This window comes from Camelina sativa, chromosome 17, assembly GCF_000633955.1.
Source record: "Camelina sativa cultivar DH55 chromosome 17, Cs, whole genome shotgun sequence".
NCBI lineage: Eukaryota > Viridiplantae > Streptophyta > Magnoliopsida > Brassicales > Brassicaceae > Camelina > Camelina sativa.
This window is the reverse complement of record NC_025701.1, coordinates 12130257-12156306: the sequence shown is the minus strand read 5'-3', so window position 1 is coordinate 12156306 and position 26050 is coordinate 12130257. Positions and strand designations below refer to the sequence as shown.

The 26050-nt window shown below is 38.0% G+C and overlaps 7 protein-coding genes and 1 pseudogene across 7 annotated transcripts; 6 read left to right on the top strand and 2 right to left on the bottom strand.

Annotated features, from left to right (window-relative positions):
* LOC104756828 lies at nucleotides 1-1955 on the top strand. Its single transcript, XM_010479476.2, has 6 exons — nucleotides 1-39; nucleotides 124-276; nucleotides 865-1080; nucleotides 1177-1456; nucleotides 1559-1713; nucleotides 1840-1955. Exons 1-6 carry the CDS (start codon nucleotides 1-3, stop codon nucleotides 1924-1926), a joined length of 930 nt encoding a protein of 309 aa, XP_010477778.1. The 3' UTR covers nucleotides 1927-1955.
* Nucleotides 4282-11469, top strand: LOC104759413 (annotated as a pseudogene).
* On the top strand, nucleotides 9883-11206 carry LOC104756827 (homeobox-leucine zipper protein ATHB-54-like). Its single transcript, XM_010479475.1, has 3 exons — nucleotides 9883-10244; nucleotides 10457-10806; nucleotides 10884-11206. Exons 1-3 carry the CDS (start codon nucleotides 10133-10135, stop codon nucleotides 11100-11102), a joined length of 681 nt encoding a protein of 226 aa, XP_010477777.1. The 5' UTR covers nucleotides 9883-10132; the 3' UTR covers nucleotides 11103-11206.
* LOC104756826 (uncharacterized protein At1g27050-like) lies at nucleotides 11877-12746 on the top strand. The gene is made up of 2 exons (XM_010479474.1): nucleotides 11877-12240; nucleotides 12329-12746. Exons 1-2 carry the CDS (start codon nucleotides 11893-11895, stop codon nucleotides 12602-12604), a joined length of 624 nt encoding a protein of 207 aa, XP_010477776.1. The 5' UTR covers nucleotides 11877-11892; the 3' UTR covers nucleotides 12605-12746.
* LOC104756824 (ultraviolet-B receptor UVR8-like) lies at nucleotides 13026-14993 on the top strand. The gene is made up of 7 exons (XM_010479471.2): nucleotides 13026-13371; nucleotides 13460-13612; nucleotides 13699-13857; nucleotides 13944-14102; nucleotides 14196-14327; nucleotides 14408-14572; nucleotides 14663-14993. Exons 1-7 carry the CDS (start codon nucleotides 13179-13181, stop codon nucleotides 14863-14865), a joined length of 1164 nt encoding a protein of 387 aa, XP_010477773.1. The 5' UTR covers nucleotides 13026-13178; the 3' UTR covers nucleotides 14866-14993.
* Nucleotides 14824-17717, bottom strand: LOC104756825. Its single transcript, XM_010479472.2, has 8 exons — nucleotides 16879-17717; nucleotides 16630-16798; nucleotides 16349-16526; nucleotides 16050-16264; nucleotides 15808-15953; nucleotides 15572-15719; nucleotides 15342-15410; nucleotides 14824-15249 (listed from the first exon to the last, which is right to left on the bottom strand). The coding sequence occupies exons 1-8, from the start codon at nucleotides 17664-17666 to the stop codon at nucleotides 15154-15156; spliced, it is 1809 nt and encodes a 602-aa protein (XP_010477774.1). The 5' UTR covers nucleotides 17667-17717; the 3' UTR covers nucleotides 14824-15153.
* On the top strand, nucleotides 18582-22325 carry LOC104756823 (protein NRT1/ PTR FAMILY 2.12). The gene is made up of 5 exons (XM_010479470.2): nucleotides 18582-18775; nucleotides 18916-19038; nucleotides 19793-20010; nucleotides 20605-21167; nucleotides 21248-22325. The coding sequence occupies exons 2-5, from the start codon at nucleotides 18954-18956 to the stop codon at nucleotides 22086-22088; spliced, it is 1707 nt and encodes a 568-aa protein (XP_010477772.1). The 5' UTR covers nucleotides 18582-18775; nucleotides 18916-18953; the 3' UTR covers nucleotides 22089-22325.
* Nucleotides 22200-24724, bottom strand: LOC104756820. The gene is made up of 4 exons (XM_010479469.2): nucleotides 23845-24724; nucleotides 23587-23750; nucleotides 22808-22882; nucleotides 22200-22723 (listed from the first exon to the last, which is right to left on the bottom strand). The coding sequence occupies exons 1-4, from the start codon at nucleotides 24524-24526 to the stop codon at nucleotides 22379-22381; spliced, it is 1266 nt and encodes a 421-aa protein (XP_010477771.1). The 5' UTR covers nucleotides 24527-24724; the 3' UTR covers nucleotides 22200-22378.

The window sequence follows — 26050 nt, the reverse complement described above, 5'->3', positions numbered from 1 at the left end:
ATGGGTTCATTCAACTTGCCTCACACGTCACCGTCCAAGGTTCTTGCTCAAATTTGATGTGTTTGAAAAAAGATTTTTTTTTTTAAATTACTCTTATGATACTAAATAATTTCGACGTAACAGGGGGGAAGTGAAACATTTCTTCGTAATGTGTTTGAGAATATACTGAAGACGTACCTAAAGAAGAACCCAACGGCGAACAAAATATGGGAACTTGTTCAGTCAGTGGACAACGAGAAGATCGTATACGACCACTTCACTTTCAAGACTCTTAAGGTCAGCACGTCTTTCAATCAAGCAGAAATAATACTTGGATATATATATATTATCAGTTTGACATGTCTACTATTAAAGTCCTAATTATAAAGAATTAAGTCATGTATATATTATCCTATTTTAATTATTATATTGAAATTTTTAATATAAAAACTTTCAAGAAATGCTAAATATAGATAGAGGAAATAAACTCTTTGCAAAAAAGGTTGTAAAGCAGTCATTTACTCATTTACAATATGAAATCAACATAAGACCATGAATGGAATGAGTTTTTAAACTGGTTTTTGGATTTTAGTTTTACTATACACAATTTCTCACACACTAGATTCCTATTTTTTAGGGATCCCAACTTTGTAAAATCTTGAATGGCTATAATATTGATTTTTTGAAAAACTAAAACCAAAATCTACTATAAAACGTCTTAACAAAAGACTTATTTTCTGTTGTCAACCAAAATAAGTCTTAACATATTATATTAATAATTTAATAGTGAATGGATGAAATACTTTTAGGAAAAAAAAAAAAAAAAAAAAACCAAATTAGATTTGGTGAAACTAATTACTCTTTTGGGGATGAGTATGGGTTTAGGTTGATGGCTACGGAATTGATTCTTTGTCAAGTTTCTTCATGGATTATGGATATAAAGTTCGAGGTGAATATTATTTTCCAAAGAACCTACGAGTTCTCTGGTTTTCTCCTCCCGACTTTCACGTTCCCGTTGATGGTCATGGTCTAAGCAACGGCTCTTTGCCACAACTTGTTCTAGCTGAGGTTGTTGTGGACGAACTAAGCCCTGAATCACAGGTATGATTGATCACAATCACAACTATAACGCTGTTTCTTATAAGTTTTAGCACATATATAATGCTCGATCGGTACTCCTAATTTATGGTTAATTAGGAGATAATAAAGAAGTATTTAAAACCAGAAGGTGGTAAGCAATCCCTTCTATCATGTATTTTGGGGAATTTAATTTGGGAGAAGCCTACATGGACCGACTTCAATACACTTGCCAAAGAAAACGAATTTGCCGCATGGGTACTTATTCATGGCTACACAATGAACCATCTTGCATTTTCCGTTCATCGATTCAAACACCGTTTCAGTGACATCATATGCCTCAAAGAGTATCTAGAAGGAAAGGGATTCGAGCTCAACAAAGACGGAGGAGTTCTGAAAGGTTCATTTTACTTAGTCTCTCATGATAATTTTCATTGGAAAAATTATATATTCTATATCCATAATTTAATTGGAATGAATGTGGATGTTATGTATATTTTAGTGAGTCAAGATGGTCTACTGTTACAACTCTCGTCGATCTCGGAGAAACTTGCGGTTGAATTTGCAGACGGAGTAATTGAAACAGTCCCGGCTTCTTTCATTGAGTTCATTGACCGTCAAGTTCTTCCACAGTTCAAAGATCTGCCTCATGACCAGGTTCTACAGAGTTTTAGGAACCAAATTATATACACATGTTTTTACTCAGACTTTGGATTCTTTATCATATATGCATTGAATGGTCCATTGTATTCACAATCTATATATGTACACATGTGGTTGCAGATTGAAGAGTACCATAGACGCAAAGACTTTGATTTCGATAATGGAAAAAACATTTTGGACAGCGCCCGCTTCAGCTCAGATGTCTAGAATCAGTTTGGTCCAATCCTGTCTGAAATAAAATTCAAGCAAAAGTAAATGTTTGCAATGCAAGTATGAAGTGTGTTTAATATGTGTGTTTGTTATATCTATGTGTAAAAAACGCAGCTCATGTGGAGTGACCATTACTAAATATGTATGAATAATAATCTCCTCCTCAGGAGTCATGATTTGTAAAATAAATAAGATTTTAGTCACCTACTGAAAGATTCATAGTAAGCAAAAAGTATAATGAATAATATATATGAGGAAGAAAAAAAACGAAAAAGGAAATTCTACGGATTTAATTAAGAACATGATATATTATAAAGAATTATCTACGATCTACAATGTCACGAGATAGGTTGAATGGATTAGCAATGATGTCAATCAAAAGAGAGATATGATCGAAGAACTCGATTATGAGAAGCTAATCAATGAATTTGCTGCGATGAAAATTAGAAAAGTTGTTTTTAGATTGTTTTACATTGTTAAAATATTTAATAAATTTTTAAAATATTTATTAATTATATTTTTAATTATATTTTAGTATTTTAGTAATTTTTTATTATTATTAGATTTTACATATAAAATATGCTTTAGGCCACCAAAATTCAAGAACGCCGTTGCTCCTAATCCTCATCACTCGAGTTGGCCGGATTCTTCTTGCAGAAACCTAATTATTAAAGAAAAATATAAGTTTTTTTACACTTAACACATTATCAATTAGGTATTACAACTTTGTTATTAAATTTACGTACACTTTTTACAGAGGAACCATATGCCAACAGCAATAGCCACCAAGACTATAAGAAAGATGCATAGCCCCAAAATCACCTCTACATCCATTTTACGTTACTTGTTCTTGTTCTCACTAACAATTATTTTATGTATTTTGTGTGGGTTATGATGATCTTGTTAAAATCTAAATGTTGGAAGTACTCATAGCAACATATAAAAGTGGTATTTTATAATCAAGTTTGATCTTAACTTGCTCTCAAATGCCCAATTTTAATATTAATCAGAGTGATATCTAATATTAAATAGATTGTGATATATGTATGTCATAAACTAATTTAGTCACAACATATGTTTAAGTATATCTAATATTAAATAGATTGTAACATTTGTCAAAGAGTTTCCACAAAACTTATAATGATTAAAAAAACAAACTTATATATACTAAGAGAATTAAATATATATATTTATATATGAATCTAACTGAAATAAAAAACCTAAGATAATAAATTAAATATATATTTTAATTTAATATATTAACAGCAAATAATAATTGCTATTGTTTATTTAAAAATTGTATACAAAAAACTGCTATGTTAACAAATATTACAATAGCAATTATAAAAACCGCTATCTAAAGTGGTATACCTATTATCACGGGCGATGTCATAGCGTTTTTGAAAACGCTATGGTTATCGATAGATACCATTTTTTCGACGCTATAGATACCTGTTTTTCTTGTAGTGCACCCAAATCAGTAATTTAATGGTTAAAAAATGAAAACATATGTAAAATGATATTCAAATCATTGTAAAGAATCCACTAGCTAATGCATTACATATGTTTTCATTTTTTAAGGTATGTCTTCTTCACTTCGGTGATATTAGCTAGTGGATTCTTTATTCTGAAATTTTCACAAATGTAAAACGAATCAAGCACTATTAATCAGTACCTGAACATTAGTTTGACATCTATTATATACTTCCTCTGTTTTTTTTACGTATAGCATTCTCCTCATATACCATATATTGTCGTTACACTCAGTTTCTAATCTTTGGGGATCCTAACTCATTAACATAGAAGTGGTAGTTCTTATAATACTTTTTGTTCCAATGCGTCTTCCGCAAGAGCTGCTTATGACCACCCGCTGGTTAAGGATCTCGTGAAGTCTGACTTCAAATACGAATCCACCTTGGCTCCAATAGATTTCTCAAATATTGTAAAATTGTTTCAGTTTTATTATCCTATTGTTAAACTCATGGATCCCCTATCTTTAGCTCCCTTTGTTTACCCTGTTTCATGTTGTAAGAACTCACCTCCTGCTGGGGGTTAGATTGAATGATATTTCATGTTTTGTCCAAAAAAAATAATAATAATAATAATAATACTTTTTGTTAAAGGGGTTATAAGTAATTATATTAATTTTGTTTATAAATGAAAATAAAGAGCTTGTAATACATATATATATACAATCATACCAGAAATATAATTTAACGAAAAGAAACTTGTAATATATAAAGATAAATGACGAAAGGGTAAAAAAAGAGAGTTAAAAACAAAGACAAAAGAGATAAATGAGGAAATCAATTCAAATCTTGCATACAGAGCTGTAAATCTGTCAACTAAAATATGAATGAAAGTAAAAGTCTAAGAACATCACTTTGCAAAACGGATGAAGTAGTTTAAAAAAAAAAAGATGATACATAATATTAAGATTTGGTATGAATTGTTTTTCCTTGGGGTGAGTATGGGTTTACGTCGATGGTTACGGAATTGATTCCTTGTCGAGCTTCTTCATGGATTATGGATATAAAATTGAGTTCTCTGGCTTTCTCCTCCTGATGTTCTCGTCCCTAATGATGGTCACGGTCTATGCAACGGCCCTTTGCCAAGGCTTGTTCTCGCTGAGGTTCTTGTTGACGTACTAATCCCTGAATCACAGGTATGAATCACAAACATAATGGTATTATAATGTTTCTTAACATATGCTATATGATTTCTCCTTTTAGTCCTCACTCCGAAATCAATGGTTAATTAGGAAATAATAAGGAAGTATCTCAAAGCAGAAGGTGGTAACTGGTAAGCAAGCCCTTCTTTCAAGTACTTTAGGGTCATTAATTTGGGAGAAGCCTACAAGGATCGACTTCAATCAACTTGCTAAATATACATACACAACTCTTCAATCATATACATATCTCGTATTCTTACATTTTTTTTGGTAAAAGGTTAAATTTTATACTATTTTCTGATTTTTTCTGTACAAAGAAAAGCAAAATAAAGATAAAAGATGGCTAGAAAGGGAAAGGAATACATCCAAAATAGAAAGCAAGAAGAAATCCTGGAACGGTTATGAGGCGATCCCTGATTGCTCTATCCAAAGCTGCTTGCACTGCGGCGCTGGTGGTGGTAACGGAGGTGAAGATCCTTGCATTGCGTTCGCGCCATATCAAGTAACATGCTGACTGTAAAACCAGTTTGGCGATGACCCCGGCTTCAGATGAAGAGGATGTCCTAGTCTGAAGAATCCAAGCGGAGATGGAGTGAAGAGTTGTGGGAGGGTTGCTCCAGATTCTCGATGCAAAAGCTTGCCAGATCGAGGCTGAGAAAGGACATTCAAAAAAGAGATGTTCGTGTGTTTCAAGTCCGTTGGAGCAGAGGACACAATCCTGAGGAACATTAAGTCCCCAGGATTGCAACCTGTCTCTCGTAGGTAATCTACCTTTTAGTGCCAGCCATAGTATGAAAGAGAACCGAGGAACCCCTTCTTTAAATCAGACGACCTTGTTCCATGGCACCCGGGGAGAATCTGTTCTTAGTTGCTCCCAAGTATCTTTGGAAGAGAAAGAGTTGGTAAAGACTCCTGACTTACGGCGCCAGAGATAAATATCAGACCCGTGGAGAGGGTTTGGTGGCGAGATGGTTGTGAGTGAGATCAGTAGTTGTTGTTGGGACTCTGATCTGGCACCCGGCAACCGCCATTCACCATTTCTTACTACCTCTGCTACCAGAGCTTCTTTCCTTACACGCTATGATCTCGGACCGTTTCCTCCAATAAAGTTAATCAACGGACCATGGCTTGTCCAGTTATCATGCCAAAAGGAGATACTCAGTCCATTCCTCACTTCACACTTCATAAACTCTGAAATTTGAGTCCTCAGACCTAACATACCTTTAATGGTCCGCGAGAGCCTTGGAGAGTCCTGTAGAGTCCAGTAACTCATCCTTTTAAAAATATTTCCATTCAACCAAGCGACCCATAAAGAGCCAGCATTAGCAAATAGATTCCAGACCAACTTCAGTTGGAACACAAGAGCAAAATCCTCAAGAAGGCGAATGCCAAGACCACCCTCATGTTTTGGTTTGCACACGTCCTTCCAAGCCACACGTGCACCTACCGCTGTTGTAACCTTATTTTTCCAGAGGAACACGGCGCATAGGGAATCCACCTTTTCATAGAAACGTTTGGGAAGGTTAAACACCGCACTCCAGAAGTTTACCATGCCGTATATGACTGAGGAGATAAGTCTTATCTTCCCGGCAAATGAAAGAAACTTGACCGTCCAAGCATGTAACTTGTTTGTGATTTTCTCAAGGAAAGGCTGCAGGGTGGCAAAAGAGATCCTTGCAGGGTTTAGCGGCAGCCCTAGATAACGGGTAGGGAAGGAACCCACCCATATGCCCTGCAAGGCACTGAGAGTCTCCGCCTGGATATCAGTATAGCCTCCAAAGATCAACTCAGACTTTACAGGGTTTGTCTCAAGGCCACTGATATGCTTGAAGTGCAGCATTGTTTCCGCTATACCCGAGAGAGAGTGCCTTGCTCCATCTGAGAAAATGAGCAAGTCATCAGCAAAGAGGAGATGGGTTACCACTGGAGGTGAACACTGCGGGTGAAGCCTCATTTTCCCTTGTTCCGCAGCCTTTTCAAGCAATTTGGATAGGACCTCCATAGCCATAATGAACAAATATGGCGAGAGGGGGTCACCCTGACGGAGACCCTTCTTTCCCGGGAAGAACCCAGCCAGTTCGCCATTGATAGATATAGAGAATCTTGGAGAGGAGATGCATTCTCTAATCCAATTGCAGAACGCAGGAGGGAAGTGCTGTGCCTCTAGAACCTTGAGGATGAAGTCCCAGCATACAGTATCAAACGCCTTACGAATGTCCACTTTTAACATACAACTCTTAGGGCAGTCGTTTTTCTGGTAGTTTCTAATGAGCTCTGAAGCGAAGGAAGATTATCCCCTAAGCTCCTCCCTTTGAGGAAGGCAGCCTGGTTTGGACTAATGCATTGTTGTAGGAGAGGTTTCAACCTGTTTGCTATGATCTTTGAGATGATTTTGTACAGTAGGTTGCAGCAGCTTATTGGTCTGTAATCTCCCAGCTTACAAGCCTCCGGATGCTTGGGGATAAGCGTGATAGCTGTGGTATTGAGATCTTTCAAGAGCCGGCCATTCCTGAAAAATTCTTGTACAGCTGCTACCACATCCGCTCCTACGGTGTCCCAAGATGCTCGATAGAATTCTATTGAGAAACCATCTGGTCCGGGGCTTTTGTCCAGTGGCATAGCAAAGACTGCTCCCTTAATCTCCTCCGCTGATACCAGTTTCTGCATATCTTGTCTCTGCAACTCGTTGCATCTGAAGGTGAGCAGCTCTTGCAAAGCTGCTACCGATATAGGAGATATAGGCATATCCGTACTACCCACTATACCTTGGAAATACTGGGCTGCATAGTCTTTGATCTCGCTGTGCTCAAAAATTTTTCTGTCTTCTGAGTCTTCCAGGAAGTGAATGTGGTTCCTTGCTACCCTCTGCGACGTAGTCTTGTGAAAATACGCCGTGTTACGATCTCCTAGATTCATCCAAGTGGCCCTTGATTTCTGCTTAAAGAACTTCTCCTCTGCCGACATAAGGAATTGCCATTTCTCCCTCGCCTGATGCTCTTCCCTTATAGCGTGATGATCAGGGTTGGAGAGAATATTTCTCTGGAGGATTGCAACCTTTTCAGCTTGATCCCTGACCCGAGCTGTGATGCCGGAGAAATGCTGCTTGTTTAACTCCCTGAGGACTGGCTTCAGCAGACGAAGAGACCTGACCAGCTTAAACTGAGAGGATCCCACTATCGCTTGCGAGTGCCATGCTTGCCTCACTGCTTCATGATAGTCTTGGTGATCTATGACATGGTTAAAAAACTTGAAAGGCTTCCTGACCGCTCTATTTATAGAAGGCAACTGGAAGAGACAGGGCGCGTGGTCTGATTGCAAAGGCTCCAGGAATTCAGCGTAGGAGTCCGGGAATACTATGGACCATGAATGATTGATGAGCGCATGGTCTATCTTTTTAGCTATAGGGTTTTCCTCCTGATTATTCCACCAAGTGTGAGGGAGGCCTTTAGTTTGAGCTTCAAACAGTTCAGCTTCTTGCAATGCTAAGTTGAAATCTTCCATTCCCGAAGTATCCACACTCTGAGTCAGATGGTCAGAATGGTGCGAGAGCCTCAGGATTTGGTTGAAATCTCCCACCACTGCCCAGGGATGTCTTGAACCCGGTGTGTTATCGCTGATCCAAGTGATATCTTCCCAAAGAGAGATCCTTTCCTCCGTCGTGTTGTGAGCATACACAAAAGACACCGTGAAACTAAGATTGTGAGCCGCTATATAAATACCGCAAGTTACCATTTGGTCCGAAGCCTTATAAACTATAAGGTTGACTGATGGATCCCATACCAAAAAAATTCTGGCTGTGGTATGGTGAGCAAAATTCCCAAAAACCTTCCAACCTGCAGGTATTGCCCTTATTATACGTCCTGCATTTACCGGTTGCAGATGCGTTTTCAAAAACGCTCCAAAAAGTGGCTTATGGATGTTAATCCATTCTCTCGTTGAGTCCTGACGTCTGCTACTATTCAGACCTCTAATATTCCACACAAAAAACATATATAATGTTGATTACTGAGACAATGTGGCCTTACGACCACTCTTCCGGCGTGAGACCAGAATAAACGGAGCCTCTTCTACCTCTGCAGCCATCACAGAGTTTTGCAAACTTCCGGAAGCCTGCGCTTCAGGACCAGGATCAATATTCACTTCCTCTTGCGGGTTAGATAAGCCCTCCAGCAAGGACTCACTGACTTTAGTAAACCCCTTCTCAGCCGGTAACCCGATGTCTTCATCTATCCCAGGATTCGTGGCCGCTAAGGTTTCTTCAGGTGGTTTACAAGATGTCACTGCAGAAGAGTCAGCTACCTGTTGTACCGTTGGTATAACCTCGCCATCCTCCAATTGCAAACTTGGCATTGCCTCAACCTCTTTTGACCCTTCCTTGATCCTCCAAACTGTTGCAGGAGATCTACCCTGACGAGACTTCCTATTGTTACCGGGTCTGCTACATTTGTTGATTATTATAAACTAATTGTTGTCTACGCTGCAGAGAAAGTAAATTAGCGGCATGGGCACTTATACATGGCTGTGTAATGGACCATCTTGCATTTTCTGTTCATCGACTTAACCATCCTTTCAATGACATCATATTTGTCAAAGAGTACTTAGAAGAAAAGGGATTTGCACTCAACAAGGATGGAGGAGTTCTCAAAGGTTCATTGTCAAAGGTTCATTGTACTCATGAATTTGTCACTGGAATTGGTTATGTTCATTATTCGTTTATTAATTGGAATAAATGTGAATAAAATATTTTTTCAGAGAGTGAAGACGGCCTACTAGAGAGATCTCACACATTAAAGCCCAAATCAGAAATTTACGAAATTAATGCAAGGTGATTGTTAAATAAATTCGAAAGAAGAAAACAAATAATGAAAAGATTATGCGAGTGAGACCAGTAATATTATTTGTTCACGTCACATAATGACACAACCCATACAAAAGAAACCATACATAATGTGAATAAACAAAAGCAAGCTAATACTTTCTTACAGCCATGACATTCACAATTTTCACAAAACCAAAAACCAAAAGAATCTGATGTTTACGGGAATACAAAAGAGTGGGTCACTTTTAAAATTTCTTCTTTTCGTCAAATGTAGTACATATGGATTGTTTGTGTCACTTAGGGAAAGATTGTACCCACTTGCAATATAAGTAGAGAGACAACACAGGTGATTAAAAAGCATCTCCAATTCAACTTGCGAAATCATTTACTCTTATGTTATTTTTTTAATATAATTTACATTTATTATCAAACTGCATTCGATATTGTAGAATTGAGTCTTTTCAAAAGACAAAAAGAGGCCTCTGGTTGGAAAAAAAATGTAAAAGCTAATTATAAACCAGAAGTATAATCCCTATTATGGCAAAACAGCACCTCCGTCTCCTTCTTCTTACCAAACACTTAAACTAGCAAAAGGAATCGTTTTTTTCTTTCTCTTGTAACTTCTGTGTTTCTTCATTCTTTATAAAAGGTGACTCTTAATAGTCCCAACAATTGCAGTAATAGACTCCACATTTCATTTATAAGAGTTACAAATGGAAAACTCAGACACTGATTCAGAAGTATTCTTTTGGTTTCAAAACCAAAGCCATGGCCATAAGTTTCCTCCTTCTTGCTTCCCTTCGAGTGCTCACTCTGCCTATTATGGTATATCTCTGTTCCTTAAAATTCTGGTTTTTTTTGTTTTGAGTGTTTTCTCAAACCGCATTTTTATTATACCTTTGGAAGAATCTTTATATCCAAACTGTATCCACTCAGATTAAGAGCAATAGAAAGAACTTTGAAGAGCCTCATCTGACGTAGATCAGATTCTCTACTATAAGATTTGGTGTCATTCCTCATTCTCATCTTAATTTCAGGATCTAGTTCAATGAGTAACACAGAGACTAACACCGTCGACGAAGAAGACGTATGTGAGAGCAACATGAAGCGTGAGATAACCAAGAAACGGAAGCTGACACCAATCCAATTGCGTCTACTGGAGGAGAGTTTCAAAGAAGAGAAAAGACTCGAACCAGACAGGAAACTTTGGCTGGCCGAGAAGCTAGGGCTGCAGCCAAGCCAAGTCGCTGTCTGGTTCCAAAACAGAAGGGTTAGATACAAGACGAAACAGCTCGAGCACGACTATGACTCCCTTAAAGCTAGCTATGCTAAGCTCAAAACTGAATGGGACATTCTTTATCTACAAAACCAAACCCTCAAGAACAAGGTACACTTGATGTTAAAATAACAAGCCAATTTTGATAGAGCGCTTATGTTCAAAAATTTGATGAAACACTCAAACAGGTCGCTCTTCTCAAAGAGAAGCTGCAAATGCAAGAGAATCCTGAACCACAGTCTATGGAGGCGAAGAAGCTTGAGAAAGAAGGTAGTTCGGTGAAAAGCTACAACACGCAATACAGTGAAGAAGAAGAAGGATTGGGAAATCAATACAGTTTCCCTGAGCTTGCAGTTCTCGTATTTTATTATGATTCAACCTTAACGGCTTCAAATCTAAGGTTGTGATGGTATAAGTCTATGTTCCGTGTGCCTCAAGATATCTTCTCTGTCTCTTTCTTTATCTTAAGAGTTAATAATATTCTTGGGATGGAATAAAATTATTAACTGCATTGTAAGTTATCTCTAATTAATATGAACTTTTATGAAACTGGACAATACCGTATTTATTCAATGACTAGAGAGAATTGAAAAGTTGTGCTTTTCAAATGATATGGGACCTATAAATATAGTAATAATTATTATGCTACAATTTTGCATATAAACCACCAAATTAGAAAGTGAGAACACAATCCTACTAGTCAATAAATCAGCAAGTAGTAGAAAAATGAATGAGAATAGATTCATTTTTGAGAAAAGGACCAGCACTGATTGATTAATAATGATGATAATACCATACAATACAAAAATGAATAATAGTGTACCTTTTTACACAAACCGACAACTCTTATTTCAAAATTCAGACAAAACTGTTATAGCCACTTGCACGGATCAAACGACTCAGATCCAAACCATAGACGTCAGCAGGATCTACAAACTCTGCCAACATGTAAAACTTGTCGGAGTCGTGTAACAAACAGGTGGCGATATATGAGTGGAAGCAAAGACTTATTTGGATTTTGTGGGATCCACCCATCTGATTTGTCTTTCTGTTACACGCACGGATGAACAGTCCAGTTACTAAATGGGCCTGGAGTTTATGTTTCTAGCCCAATTACCTTAAACCCAATTTAATTTCTATATTTCCTGAAAAGGTAAGATAGTTTTGAAGGGACTCAGCGAAGTAACAAAGGAGGCTATGATGAGCCGCAAGAGAGACAAACCCTACACATACCGCAACACACCGGCTCGAATTTCGAAACGCCGGCGACCATGGGCACCACCACCGTCATCGGAACAAGATGAGATTATTGACAAACCAACAACCAAACCTCCGCCGCCACCTGCGCTGATCGTTATGGGACTTCCCGCCAACTGTTCAGTCCTGGAGCTGAAATCACGATTCGAGATCTACGGTTCAATCTCGCGGATACGAATCGACAAAGACGGGTTCGGATCCGTTGCGTACCGCACAGTCGAGTCAGCAGAAGCTGCAATTGCTGGTAGTCACGAGCCTTCTTTTGGTATATCCATCGATTCCAAAAAGGTAACTAAAATTTGAGATAATCTGTTGTAGAATTTGGGGAGTTAAGAGTTTTTATTGGAGTGTACTTATGTGTATGTGTGTGTTGCAGGTGGAGGTGGTTTGGGCGACGGATCCGTTGGTGAAGTGGAAGGAAGCTGTGACGGTGGTGGGAGAAGGAAAGGATAAAACGACGCCGTCGTCTTCGTCTAAGCTTGTTCGACCTGTGATGCCATTAAGAAAACACGGGAGAAGTAATAGGTTAGCGTCGGCTATAGTCAACCCGAGAAGTAATAATTATAACGACGGAGAGATCGGGGGTGGAACTCCGGCGAGATTAAGGGAGATTAAACAGAGAGATATTGTAGCTTATGATGATATCCTATAACAAATTATAATTCTAAAATCAAAACTTCGAATCTTTAAAAATGTGTATGTTTATATATGATGAGTTTAGCTTAGTGTATTCTCAGCTCATATGTGGGTAAAGTTTGGTTCTTTCAAATTCTATCAGACGTTGTTGTGAATGAGTTTGAGTTCTATTTATTTGTAAGATTATTAGAAAATAAGGTATTCAAAAAAATCGCGATAATGAATAATTCAAACTTGAAATCCATAAACCGTGGAGGAACAGATTCAATATAGATCGACACAAAAAATAACATCAAGCCTTAATCAAGTCAAAGTCTCTGTCGCCTTCACTTTGAACACACAACTCGGTCTCGGGTGTTAAGATTATATACCCAAAAAAAAAAAAAAAAAAACTACTTTAACATCACGACGGCATCGTTTCAACTACTTTAGTACGATTGACTAGGCCGTGGAGGGATTTGTCCGATTGTTAGAAAAGTGATACACGACCAGGAGACAAAACTAGGCACGAGATTTCTCAATCACGGTGCTTTAGAGCAAACCATCTATCTACTAAAACACAAACCCAGATAGATTGATTCGTCGAGATAATGGCCGAACACGATGGGACACCAGCTGATGATGAAGAAGAACAAGTATGGAGCTGGGGCGCAGGCACAGATGGCCAATTAGGGACGGCCAAGCTACAAGACGAGCTTCTCCCTCAGCTTCTCTCCCTGACGTCACTTCCTTCCATATCGATGCTCGCCTGTGGCGGCGCTCACGTCATCGCTTTGACTTCTGGTAAACAAAAACCCCTAAAATCTCTGATAAAAGTAATGTCGTTTGGTTTAGTCAACTGAGTTGACTACTTTATATGCTTTTTTGGCAGGTGGTAAGGTCTTCACATGGGGAAGAGGAAGCTCTGGTCAGTTAGGACATGGTGACAGTCTCAGCACCTCTTTGCCAAAACCAGTATCTTTTTTTGACGATTATGTTATCACTCAAGCTGCTGCTGGATGGAGTCATTCTGGTTTTGTTTCTGGTAAAAACATTAATGGATTTTTCCAACTGCTGTTTTTAGGAGCAAAAAGAGATCTTATCTCCGTTTTGTGTTTTGTGTGATTGCAGATTCTGGTTGTCTTTTTACATGTGGCAATGGCTCGTTTGGTCAGCTTGGTCATGGTGATAACGTGTCACTTAGCACTCCAGCTAAAGTCTCTTACTTTCTTGATAAGAATGTGAAGATGGTAGCTTGCGGTATGCGCCATTCACTCGTCTTGTTCACAGGTAACGTCTGATATACATAATACATTCACAGGTTTGCGTGTTAGACTTGTGTTTTTTCTACATTTGATTTATCTTGTCTTATTCAGGGAATCAAGTGTGTGGATTTGGATCTGGTAAGCGTGGACAGTTAGGTATCTCATCAGACAGAACAAAGTCAGTAGATCTTCCATGTCTTGTATCTGGATTAAAAGATATTGAGGTTGTTCGTATATCAGCTAATGGAGATCATAGTGCAGCTATATCCGGTTAACTCTCAAGTCCCATGTTCTACTGATTCACTAATTGAGCGAATTTTGTTTATCTTTTGTTAACCCCTGTCTTCCGATGTGTCTCACCAGCTGATGGACAGATGTTCAGTTGGGGAAGAGGATTCTGCGGCGGTCCCGATGTTCAAACCCCTCAGTGTTTGCCTTCATCTCTATCTTTCAGAGAAGTTGCTTTAGGATGGAATCATGCTTTACTATTAACCGGTAATTTCTGTGTGGATGCATTAATTACCTTCCGAACTCACTTGAACCCATTTTCATCTGTTTGTGAACTTGTTGAACAGTTGATGGCGAGGTTTTCAAGCTTGGTAATACCCTTGATAAACAACATGAGAAGCAACAACTGCATATGGATCCCTCTGAAGCTCCCTTAGCGAAAGTTCCAGATTTTGATGGAGTAAAAGTTTTGAAAATTGCAGCAGGTGCAGAGCATTCTGCTGCTGTAACAGGTAATGAGGGAGAGGGTAATTCTGTTATATCTTTGTCGTTCAGACTTCTTCTCCATATTAAAACAAACCACATTTACATATATGTTGCAGAGAATGGAGAAGTTAAGACATGGGGATGGGGTGAACATGGTCAGCTTGGCCTTGGAAACACCAATGATCAGACCAATCCTCAACTGGTCAGCCTTGGAAGTATATACCTACAAACGAAAGAGATGGAAGTATATTGCGGAAGTGGATTTACTTATGCTGTAAGGCGAAAACAAGAGCTTTATTCTTCACCAATCTCATCATAGAAATGGATGTATGACATCTTATGTGTGTAAAATTGTACAATGCAAGGAGCCAATTGTTTACATGAGTCTTGTGACTCTTGTGAGAGGAACAAAGTGGTCGTATTGGTACAATATACAAATCTTTCTTACTACCTTGTTTTCTCAAGAGAAAAAACCTAGTTCTACTGCTTCCTTGGTACCTTACCCTACTTGAAAGTGAAATCCCAAAAGAGACTAAAGCCCTACTGATTCAGCTTATGCTCCATGGATAGTGGTGGGACTAGTTCTGGAATGTTGTTGCCTTTGACCTCAAGAGATGATTAGCAGATTGTTTTCATATCCACCACAAGTAACAATGGGTCGAAGCGGGTCAACTTTCCACTGGCCATCAACTATAAACTTTATCTGCGAGGAACATGTACCAAAATTAAGATTTTGGTTTGCCTCTGAACGGGAAAAGTGGTAGTTGCAGTACTCAGTTAATTGAATGATCTAACCTCATATTTTCCAGGATATAGCTTGAGCGACAGAGAGAAGACTCCGTTCTCTGCTTTCTTCATCTTCCTCTGGATACAAAATCATATAAATTTAGGAACAAAAACATCAAAAGAGAGCAATACAATTCCTAAATGGATGGCTTGATGACAAATTGAACGGAACACCAGATATGAAGCAGCTTGATTTCTTGTATCGAGACTAATTATATTTTTAATCAATGTGAACTGACCTGGGTAGACCAACCGTCAAATGAACCCGTTAATAGAACTTCTGAGGCTGAATTAGGCCATACTATGGATGCGGTTCGAAGTAATCGTAACGCTCTTCGAGCATGATCTATTCTTCGCTGTTTCTCCCGTACAACCCTCTGTGCGTCTCTATAAGAAAAAACAAATTAACCAATGTGAGAGACAATAGCCTAAGCTTCCTCATACTTTTTCCCACGTAAGTAATAGTAAAGCATACATTATAGCCATAGCCATTTTTCCTTCAAGAACTGCCAACTTTGCTCGTGTAGACCGCAACTTAGTTTGGGCATGCATGATCTCATTCTCTTTGAACTCCCAATCATCAGAAAGGTTCTCCAAGTTCCCAGAAGTCATCTCACTATCCTAAATGAAATCATAAACCAAAAATAAGCCAAGTCGCAACCACTTCTAGTTTGATAGAAAAAAATGATTTTAGATGCTATCTGATCAAACAATTACCTTACTTGTCACAATATCATCAGGAGGAGATCTAAGGGAGTGGAGAACAGAAGAAAGTTCTGACTGGAGATGTTGAAGACGGCTTTTGATATGAGTTTTATTTACATCTTCTGGGGAAGATGCAGTTCTGTTTTTTCCATTCATGCTATCACCAGAATTCTTATTAGTATTACCCTTCTTCACACCATCCAAACCACTAGGAGAAATTTCAGCAGCTGTACGATATAATACGTACGAAAGCTTCAGGCCACTTTTTATATTAAATCCTTGTATGGCTGAAGACAGAAGTCACTCCATACCTTCAAAATCTTCATCAGTAAATCCAGCTCTCCTCATACTCCACGTCCTCCATGTTTCTGATGTAGGCGAATTGCTTAAGCCTTGAGTTCCTGAAACCGAACTGGCTTCTTGATACCTATTTTGTGCAGATTCATCTGAACTTCTCCTACTTTCTTTTTCTCGAATCTCACTAGCTGTCTTTTGGAAAACAAGTAGGCAACACCTCACAACATAAACAATTTATCCCATCTAGATTATTTGTGTGCAATGAAGAGCAAAGTTTGCAGACAAGAAAACATACCACAATCTTGGAAGACCAAGGAACTGAACCATTTGCAGAGATATCAGTCATGGCACCATTACTTTTCCCATTCGGATCCCTCAAGCTAATCCCTAGACTCAAATTCCTTTGTTTCTCTAATCTGGTCAAAATGCCTTCAATTCCACTATCGTTACCAGCATCTACTTCTCTGATAAAACAGAACCTATGTTAACAATTCTAAAAGAGGTCTTTCTAGAGAACAAAATACTTTAAAATTAGATAACTCACTCTGTTAAAGATGAAAGATTTGAAGAAGAATCAATAGCTCCATGACTCAAAGTTCCATCAACCTCTTGAGAATGAGAATCATGAAGCTGCTTCTCAATATGTAAAGGCTTGACATTATCTTTGACTTGTTGTTCTTGTTCATCCAAATCCCAACCCATAGAAAGCCATCCACCTTGGTTAACAATTCTCTCAACAAGATCAAACCTTCCAGAACGAATCAAATCCTTCTTGCTCGGAAACATGCCAGGTCTCTCCGAGTTCTTCATAAACTCCAAAACCTCCGATTCAAGATCCTTACTTTCATGGCTATCCCAACCCAGATTACGCTTATTAAGCCGAGAGCAACAGCTTCTCTTCCTCGGCTTGATTTCGAGAAACCCTAGAACAGTAAACCCACAACCTATTCGGGCGAATCGTATGCAAGTCTTGGGATGATTAAAGGTTGAACCAAAAGAAGAAAGAGACAAAAGGGTATCGGAATCAATCATCGAATTGCGAGAGGCAAAAGAAGAAATGGGGCCGGAGGAGTAGAGAGAGACCATCGTTGGCGCATTTCGTCGAACACTTTGTGTGTGGGCTTCTATCAAACGGTCCTCATTAAAGAAGTGAATGATGGATGAGATGCCAAGCAACGAACAAAAAAATAAACCTATGGGAAAACGTGACACCGTCGTACGTAGCTTAGCTGAAGAAGAAGAAACTAAAATGAGGAGGCATGTGAGTGACCGCACAAAAACCAAAAAAGGAGTATGCTTTATTCGGACGTTTATCGAATCATCATCAATCATCAATCATCAAATCACCCACCAAGTTGTGGTTTCTTTTAGATTCTTCTCATTTCATTTTGGTTAATCAAGTTTGACGTATTTGTTCCATTATTACGGTTTATGTCGACTATGAATCCCAATATTTCAAGTGTCTTTGTATTTTGAGATTTTGGTATCAGATTTATTAGATCTTATAGGGCCATGCGGCCTAAAATCCATGGCCAAATTTTAGAAAAAAATATCTTAACCAAGAAAGTCCCAAGAAAAGCTTTTACACCTACATACTAATAAGTGTATGGCCATATCCTGTACTCCTGGCTTGAATGATTCAACTTGAACCAGTTTTTCTGAATTAGATTCAAACATAACATTTTCGTACTCAATTTATGTCTTTACTCTTTATTAATGTTCTTATTCGTGGTATTGTATGCCCTTGGTCCCGTCCAAGATACTCTGTTTTCATGATTCCTTAATTAACAACCAGCCAAGACAACTCATTGTTCCTGCTTGTGACCACCCTCCATATCTTTGTATATTATGTGTAACTAGTATTAGCTAAAACAAATTTAGCTGTAGAATAATTTTACGTGTGGATGTTTGTATAATAACCAAATGCACACTAGTACTATATATATAAGATATTCGCATTAGTTCTCTTAATTTAAATTTCTTCTCGCTCACAAGTCACAACTATCCATATTACTTTCTACTAGCTAGATTTCTCTAAACCTAGTATATTGCAGTATGGAACGAAGGAAACAAAGTAGTGGTGATATATGTACATATAATATTAACTTTACGAAATGGTTCTGTTACTAACTGTAAATTAAACATAGTATTAAATATAGAACTTTATTATTCAAACTCACCATTCCTACTAAAAGACCTTTTAAATTGTCAATAATTAAACTAATGAATATATATACACACACAATATATAACCTCTAACAAGTGAAACGAGATCCTCACTTATATGTTAGATGAGAGAAGATAGAGAGAGAGAGAAAGCGATTGAGAGAAAAAGTTTCTTCTCTCCTTTCTCTCACACTCGATTTATATCTCTATAAATAAAAAAAGAGAGCATCCTCAGCTTCATTTCATCTTCCAATAACTGACTTGTGCCGTGTGTGGTTCGTGCCTTAGTCATAATATATTGTTTCTGATCACACTATTCCACCCAAAAAGCAACTTCAAATTATTTTGTATATTCCGTTCTTCTTCTTCTTCTTCTTTTTGTTTTTGTTTCATCTTCTTTATTTGTTGTTTGCAGCTTCCCATTTTTCTCGAAACCATTGTCGTCATCGCGTGATGGAAGTTGTTGACGATTCGATGAATCGAAAATTTTTGCAGGAGAAAAAACGTGGAGGCTGGAGAGCTATTACGTTCATCCTAGGTATGTTCTTTCTTTTTTTCGTATGTTCTTTCAATATCTTTTGTTTTTCAAGACAATATAATTAAACATGGTAAACTAATAAATGAACACCAATTTCGCCATCCATTGTAGTATAAAAGTTATATGGTGGACCGACCATGCTACTTTTTGATCCCTTTCAATCGACTTATCAGTGTGTTGTTATTGTAGAGAAGTGTTGTCTTGTAATTCACATCTTTCTTTGTTATAGAAAGACTTGCACAATATGACACATTTTAAAAATACCACTGCAAAATAGACATGTTTTCTTGTAAGTATATCATTTTTCTATATACAAATATAAATAGACATTAGATAAAAATCGAGGCATAATTCTCTGAGATTAAATTTCATTGAAAAGTAATACTACCTATAGTCTGTCATCACTTTTTTCTCCCTGATATGTAGTTGCGGCCAGCACCATGGTAATATCATGACCACACTAAAACTCAATTTGCGAGTCATGCAATTCAATAGTATAAGAATATTATAATGTCAAGAGAAATGGACTCAAAGTTATTTTTTAGGTATAAACGTTTGCATATAACACGCATGTAATACGGTTTATCTTTTTAGACAGATCATGAGTGGGTACAAAAAAAATTTTACGTTTTGACGGCTGGTTCAACTTAAGTTACCGTCCATTTATATATATTAAGAAAAGATAAAATACTTTGGACAACATACATGTTTTTATATGCTGAGATTAAATCTTTACCAAATGATGAGAATATAGGAAATGAGACGTTGGAGAAGTTAGGATCGATAGGAGTATCGGCAAATTTTATGTTGTATTTGAGAAATGTGTTCCACATGGAACCGGTGGAAGCTTCTAACGTCTACTACTTATGGATGGGTCTTACCAACTTCGCTCCACTCCTTGGCGCATTGATCTCCGACGCCTACATTGGCCGCTTCAAGACCATTGCTTACGCATCCTTCTTCGCACTTCTCGTACGTTCCCTCTCTATCTATTCTTAGTTTCTAACAAATTATATAAACAATCACAATTGTTAATAAGCTTGAAATGGAGTGTTGATTTACTATCTCCCAAAAATAATATTGGACAACTAAGTGATGATAATAAGCTTGAAATGGAGTGTTGAGTTTTTACCTTGGCTAAGGTTAAAATATTTACATAGTAGCTACGTGATTTTTTAAGGTTAATAAGTGTAGATTTTGGCGGNGTGGTCTGAGATCTTCCCATCATAATAAAGGGCAAAAAATGTTGGTCGTGACAAATGAACAAGCTGGAATTTTGTTCTTCAATATCTATACATAATGCAGAAAAAAATCAGACAGTCCATATCACCAAGTTGTAGACTAAAATAAGCAAATATGCCATTTATTTTCATCTTTTTAAAAGTTAGCTAGTTTAACTTTTTTCCATTTGCAAATACCTTTTTTCTATTAATGAACTTCCGTAACACATTGGAGTTGTAACAAATAATTGTAACGTTTTAACCAAAAAAACATTATGTTATAATTTCTCTCAATGTGCTTTCCATAAAGAAGGAATCAACCCAAATTTAAGATAAATCCAAACAGGGGCTTATGACGGTGACACTCACAGCCTGCATGCCTCAACTCCACCCACCACCGTGCAACAACCCCCATCCAGACGAATGTGACGATCCGAACAAACTCCAGCTCGGGATTCTGTTCCTCGGTCTTGGCTTCCTATCCATCGGAAGCGGTGGAATCCGACCTTGCAGCATCCCGTTTGGAGTTGACCAATTTGACCAACGAACAGAGCAAGGCCTCAAAGGAATGGCTAGTTTCTTTAACTGGTACTACTTGACCTTAACCGTGGTTCTCATCTTTTCGCATACCGTCGTGGTCTACTTACAGACCGTTAGTTGGATCATCGGGTTTAGCATCCCGACCGGTTTAATGGCTTGTGCGGTGGTTATGTTCTTTGTCGGTACGCGGTTTTACGTGTATGTCAAACCGGAAGGGAGTGTATTCTCGGGCATTGCTCGGGTCATCGTGGCTGCTCGTAAGAAGCGGAACCTCGAGATTCCGGCAGTGGATGATGGGACAGTAGAGTATTATGACCCGCCGGTGAAACCTGGCGTATTATCCAAGTTACCTCTTACCAGCCAGTTCAAGTATATTACTCATACATATAGAAACATTCGAGTTTGATAGTTTTTTATAATGTAATTAATAATGTATTGGTGATCTTTAGGTTTCTGGACAAAGGAGCGGTGATAACAGAGGGTGATCTTACATCTGAAGGAGCTCCAGCGCATAAGTGGCGGCTATGTAGTGTTCAAGAAGTTGAAGAGGTCAAGTGTCTGATCAGAGTCGTTCCGATTTGGTCTGCTGGGATAATCTCAATCGTTGCAATGAGCACACAAGCAACTTTTATAGTCTTTCAAGCTATGAAAATGGATCGACACATGGGTCCGCATTTTGAGATCCCGGCCGCTTCTGTAGTCGTTATTTCTTACATCACTATAGGCATTTGGTTGCCTATCTACGACCGTCTCTTAGTCCCCTCCCTTTGGCGAATCCGAGAGTTCAGGTTCACTCTCCTTCAGCGGATGGGAATTGGGATCATCTTCGCCATTCTCTCCATGTTCACTGCAGGGTTTGTGGAGGGAGTGAGGCGGACACGGGATACCGCAGTGACACAAACGTCGGTGTTTTGGCTGGCTGTGCCGCTGATTCTGATGGGACTCTGCGAGTCATTTAATTTCATCGGCCAGATCGAGTTCTTCAACAGCCAATTTCCAGAGCACATGCGAAGCATAGCGAATTCACTATTTCCGCTCTCATTTGCTGCCGCTAATTATCTGAGCAGCTTGCTGGTGACCACCGTCCATAAATTCTCAGGCACAAAAGACCAGCCTGACTGGCTGAACAAGGACCTTGATAAAGGGAAACTGGATTACTACTACTATATGATTGCTGGTTTGGGAGTGGTTAACCTTGTCTATTTCTGGTACTGTGCCAGAAATTACCAGTACAAAGCCGGTCCACAAAGTGAAGACATTAAAGAGGAAAAGCCTTTTCTAGACATATAACTAGACGAGCGACATGATCAATCGACAAGTTAGAATCTCTGTGCTTAGTCGTTCGTGCTGTTTGGATACGAATATAAAGCTATTATATTTGATTATAGCTCTCATTGAAGGAAAAAAAAGATCACTACTTCACATGACGACGGTAAAATTGATGGCCACAAAAAACAAAAAGGTCATAACAAAAACCGAGCAATTGTCAAACATTTCAAACACGAGATTAGGCTTATATGAGTTATAGCATAAACGCAAAATAGCGAAAGAGACGCACCCAAAAGCCAGAGGTGCTTAAGCTAAGACGCAGCAGTAACATTAGCGTCTTGGTGGTTGTAATTGCCATTTCCACCACCACCATTACGTCCCCTTCCTCTGTTGTTGTAGTAGTTCCTTTGGTAACCATTTCCACCGGACTGATCATAAGATTCATATCGCCCACCATTCTGGTATCCACCACCACCACCTCGGCCTCCCCGTCCATTCTGGTAGCCACCACCACCTCTTCGACCACCCCGACGACCTCTCTGGTTCTGGTAGGATCCACGTGGCACATAGTCTCTCTTACCATTCTTTCCTTCCACCTGAGTAAAGGCTTGTTCTTGTTGTCCATGGACAACCTCTCCTTCCGTCACCGACTCACCCTTTAAGAACCCAAAAAGACTCATCAGATTCAGCCTTTAGAATTTACTTATAGATGATTAATGGTCCGTATTTCCCTGGATTACCTTTTGATGCTCATCTTGTAGAGATTGGTCATTCACAACTGACTCTTGTTCTTTGTTGTTAAATGCATCTTCATCCTACAAATCGGAAAATCAGCCCCGCAGAAGAAAGAAAGAGCATGCAATGGGAAACCGTTCAAAACACATGGGAGGATGTATGTTTCGTAAATCACAAAATAAGACACTCAAAAACATGTCAACAGTCACTACAGTGAAGAACAATAGCCAAAGTAAGTAAATACCACTCACATGACAACTCATATAGTAAACCACTACAGAGCTTTTAAGCAGGATGGAGTTCTAGAAAACCAAGAGAACAGTTTAACAATAAAATAAGCAACCAGCAATTAGAAAACTAAACATGTACTTCTCAATCCTATCCAAACAACTTAGCTTTACTAATGATCCCCTGCCAAAATCACACCCTTATGTTGCATCATTATACTTTTCTATTCAGCTTCATAGTAGAAACCTAGACACACTCTGACTCCTTAACAAATGAAGCTCGATATGAGATAAATAATCTTCTCCTAAAGATAAAAATTAGAGCTTTGCTCCCACAAAACCGTGAATTATGCAGTATGACTAAATTCAGCAAGACTCCAATAGAGGCACATAAAATTCGACCCACCAAATCCACTAAAAATAGGTACTTTACCAAACAACAATGCAGGCGAATATAAAGTATAACAAACCAAAGAAGAGAACTTTCATGAGAGCCAATGAAACTTCCCACTCCAATTCAAAACGTAATCTCATATAGACGAATAAAAAGTGAATACCTGTTGTTGATAGTGTACAGCTGGAGCTTCAATGTCCACAGGAACCTGGTAAGAAGTGTAGTTCCCAGCTGCAGCCGCCACTTCAACAGGAGCTTTCATCTCTGGCGTAGTAGTGAAATAGTCAGACGCCATAATCTTCTTCAACTTCTCTCTCAATGCAGCATCTGCATCATAAATCTTAAAGTAATCAGCACATCGAAACTGAAACAACACACAGAGATATAACGAATGAGACAGAATCAGGGGTTTTTTTTTTACATGAAATGTTGCAGTTGGATTCAATTGGCTGCTCCGAATTAGCCAACCAAAGCTTAGCGTGCTCAACACAGCGCTCCAAAGCGTTCTTATGAGATAAGCTTGAATCCACAGGGCGAGATACCATCAGACTCCAGAGCTGAGAAAGAGAATCCAAATCCCGATCGCCGAGCAGATCAGTGGCATCATCAGAAACGTAATCGTAGCTCAAACAACACCCTCTCTCATGAGACCTAGTCAACATTATCGAAGTGAACTCGTTCTGCGATTTCACATCGAAGAGCGAACCAAAGTACAAGAGATTCACCAGATCCTCCAACTTAACCCCGTCATCGTCACCGCTCTGTGGAGGCTCAGCGACTTCAATTTCCTTTTGCTCAGACGGTGTGGTTGGATCGGAAGCGGAAGAATCACGGTTATGATTCTTATTAGTAGCGAGACTGATCTCTTCAGAGACAGCGGCGGAGAGAGGAGCACGAAGCTTCTCAAGCTCTTCGATAAGAACGACAACGGCTGGCTTCGAGCGGAGGACTTCTTCTTGCTCCTTGTTTAGGGTTTTGCCTTGAGAAACCGATTCTTCCATTTGAGTGATTCTGTTGAGTTTCTTGCGGAGAGCACGGAGACGCTTGTTGACGAGTCCCATCACTGGTCCTTCAGAAGCTTCGGAGGAAGCAGTGGCGGCCATGGTTTGTGTAGATTAATCGATGGAAAGTTAGGATCGATTTGATCGTCTGAGGAAGATTTCACCACCGTTGAGTAACGGCGGCGGCGGCGGTGGTGGCGGAGGAAAAGAGAAGAAGAGAGGAGTGATCTGTTAGGGTTTTCTGAGAGAAATGGGAAATGGGGATAAGCTGAAGCGTCTCTGATTTTTTTTTGTTTTGGGCTGTGATGTGAGACATTTTTTGAGTTAAAATATATAATAATTTTTTTTTAATGAAAAATCGAGGAATATGCAAATGAAATTATCCGTAAGAAAAAAAAAAAAAGAAAAACAAAAAGAAGTGAGCTGGAAAAAAAATCCTAAATAAATAGAAAAGTCGAATAGGTATTTAATAATTTGTTTAGATTTTCTTCATCAAAAAAGATTCTCTAAAAAGTAATATTTTTGGTAATTTACGAGCTGGCTTGGAAATGTCATTCGAATTTACAAAATTTGTTTTCTTACAAATTAAGAGACACTCATTCAAATATGCAAATGAAATTATCCGTAAGAAAAAAAAGAAAAGAAAAAAAAAGAAGAAAGCTGGAAAAAAAATCCTAAATAAATATGAAAGTCGAATAGGTATTTTAATGATTTGTTTAGATTTTCTTCATATATAAAGATTCTCTAAAATTAATAATTTTGGTAATTTATGAGCTGGCTTGGAAATGTCATTCGAATTTACAAAATTTGTTTTCTTACAAATTAAGAGACACTCTTTTTCCTTAAATGTAAAAAATAGTGTTTTTATGGACAAAAAAAAATCTATATTAAAAAGTAATTTTTTTAACAACTATTATAAGTGAAACTATATTTTTGTAAAATATAAAAATAAAATAATTATAAAGATGGTCATAATATTTACAACTATTTTCTAACTTTTTTTGTCTCATAATGTCTATCAATGCAACAATTAATAGTACTTTTTGTTATATTCATGATCATGTAAATAATGACTAATACATGGGTAGGTTTTGAAATATCATGTAAATAATGATTAAGCATTGTAAAGAAAAAGAGGAAAATTAGATATATAATAAATAAGTTTGCTAACAAAATATTGTATCAATATTGGTAGGATACTAAGAAATATTCCTCTTTTGTATACTTTAATCCTTCTAGAATCACAAAAATTCCATAAATATATTTGTAATCAAATGTATGTGGTATATTAGACGTATATTATGAATTATTTCTCTTTTTGTATATTATTCCTTGATGAATTATCTTATCTTTAACTAATGATGGTTTAATAGATATTTAAACGTTTAAGAGAGTTTCAAACCCCTTAACATTCAGTTAAATAAGTAATTATGAAATCAACAATTAAAAATATTCAGAACTAACTTTGTACCAAGCTTTTTTTTGTTTTTTTTCTATCAAAATCATAAAGCAACAGGTAGATTCATGAACCTCTAATCAAATAACTTCTCTACAATATTTAAGGACTTCTGGGAACAAACAATCAGACTGGAATCTTGATTGAGTTAGAAGACATCCAAAACTTGA

What these genes read in the sequence shown, in the direction of transcription:
- LOC104756828 (XM_010479476.2), top strand. Translation starts at nt 1, where the DNA reads ATGGGTTCATTCAACTTGCCTCACACGTCACCGTCCAAG. An exon ending in TCACTTTCAAGACTCTTAAG is followed by an intron (nt 277 to 864) that starts GTCAGCACGTCT and finishes GTATGGGTTTAG; the next exon opens with GTTGATGGCTACGGAATTGA. An exon ending in AAGATCTGCCTCATGACCAG is followed by an intron (nt 1,714 to 1,839) that starts GTTCTACAGAGT and finishes ATGTGGTTGCAG; the next exon opens with ATTGAAGAGTACCATAGACG.
- LOC104756827 (XM_010479475.1), top strand. Translation starts at nt 10,133, where the DNA reads ATGGAAAACTCAGACACTGATTCAGAAGTATTCTTTTGGTTTCAAAAC. An exon ending in TGCTCACTCTGCCTATTATG is followed by an intron (nt 10,245 to 10,456) that starts GTATATCTCTGT and finishes TCTTAATTTCAG; the next exon opens with GATCTAGTTCAATGAGTAAC. An exon ending in ACCAAACCCTCAAGAACAAG is followed by an intron (nt 10,807 to 10,883) that starts GTACACTTGATG and finishes ACACTCAAACAG; the next exon opens with GTCGCTCTTCTCAAAGAGAA.
- LOC104756826 (XM_010479474.1), top strand. Translation starts at nt 11,893, where the DNA reads ATGATGAGCCGCAAGAGAGACAAACCCTACACATACCGCAACACACCG. An exon ending in TATCCATCGATTCCAAAAAG is followed by an intron (nt 12,241 to 12,328) that starts GTAACTAAAATT and finishes TGTGTGTTGCAG; the next exon opens with GTGGAGGTGGTTTGGGCGAC.
- LOC104756824 (XM_010479471.2), top strand. Translation starts at nt 13,179, where the DNA reads ATGGCCGAACACGATGGGACACCAGCTGATGATGAAGAAGAACAAGTA. An exon ending in TTCACTCGTCTTGTTCACAG is followed by an intron (nt 13,858 to 13,943) that starts GTAACGTCTGAT and finishes TGTCTTATTCAG; the next exon opens with GGAATCAAGTGTGTGGATTT. An exon ending in GCATTCTGCTGCTGTAACAG is followed by an intron (nt 14,573 to 14,662) that starts GTAATGAGGGAG and finishes TATATGTTGCAG; the next exon opens with AGAATGGAGAAGTTAAGACA.
- LOC104756825 (XM_010479472.2), bottom strand. Translation starts at nt 17,666, where the DNA reads ATGATTGATGATGATTCGATAAACGTCCGAATAAAGCATACTCCTTTT. An exon ending in CTTGGTCTTCCAAGATTGTG is followed by an intron (nt 16,527 to 16,629) that starts GTATGTTTTCTT and finishes GTTTTCCAAAAG; the next exon opens with ACAGCTAGTGAGATTCGAGA. An exon ending in TATATCCTGGAAAATATGAG is followed by an intron (nt 15,250 to 15,341) that starts GTTAGATCATTC and finishes TGTTCCTCGCAG; the next exon opens with ATAAAGTTTATAGTTGATGG.
- LOC104756823 (XM_010479470.2), top strand. Translation starts at nt 18,954, where the DNA reads ATGGAAGTTGTTGACGATTCGATGAATCGAAAATTTTTGCAGGAGAAA. An exon ending in CATCCTTCTTCGCACTTCTC is followed by an intron (nt 20,011 to 20,604) that starts GTACGTTCCCTC and finishes AAATCCAAACAG; the next exon opens with GGGCTTATGACGGTGACACT. An exon ending in CCTCTTACCAGCCAGTTCAA is followed by an intron (nt 21,168 to 21,247) that starts GTATATTACTCA and finishes GGTGATCTTTAG; the next exon opens with GTTTCTGGACAAAGGAGCGG.
- LOC104756820 (XM_010479469.2), bottom strand. Translation starts at nt 24,526, where the DNA reads ATGGCCGCCACTGCTTCCTCCGAAGCTTCTGAAGGACCAGTGATGGGA. An exon ending in ATCCAACTGCAACATTTCAT is followed by an intron (nt 23,751 to 23,844) that starts GTAAAAAAAAAA and finishes TTTATGATGCAG; the next exon opens with ATGCTGCATTGAGAGAGAAG. An exon ending in CTGTACACTATCAACAACAG is followed by an intron (nt 22,883 to 23,586) that starts GTATTCACTTTT and finishes TCCGATTTGTAG; the next exon opens with GATGAAGATGCATTTAACAA.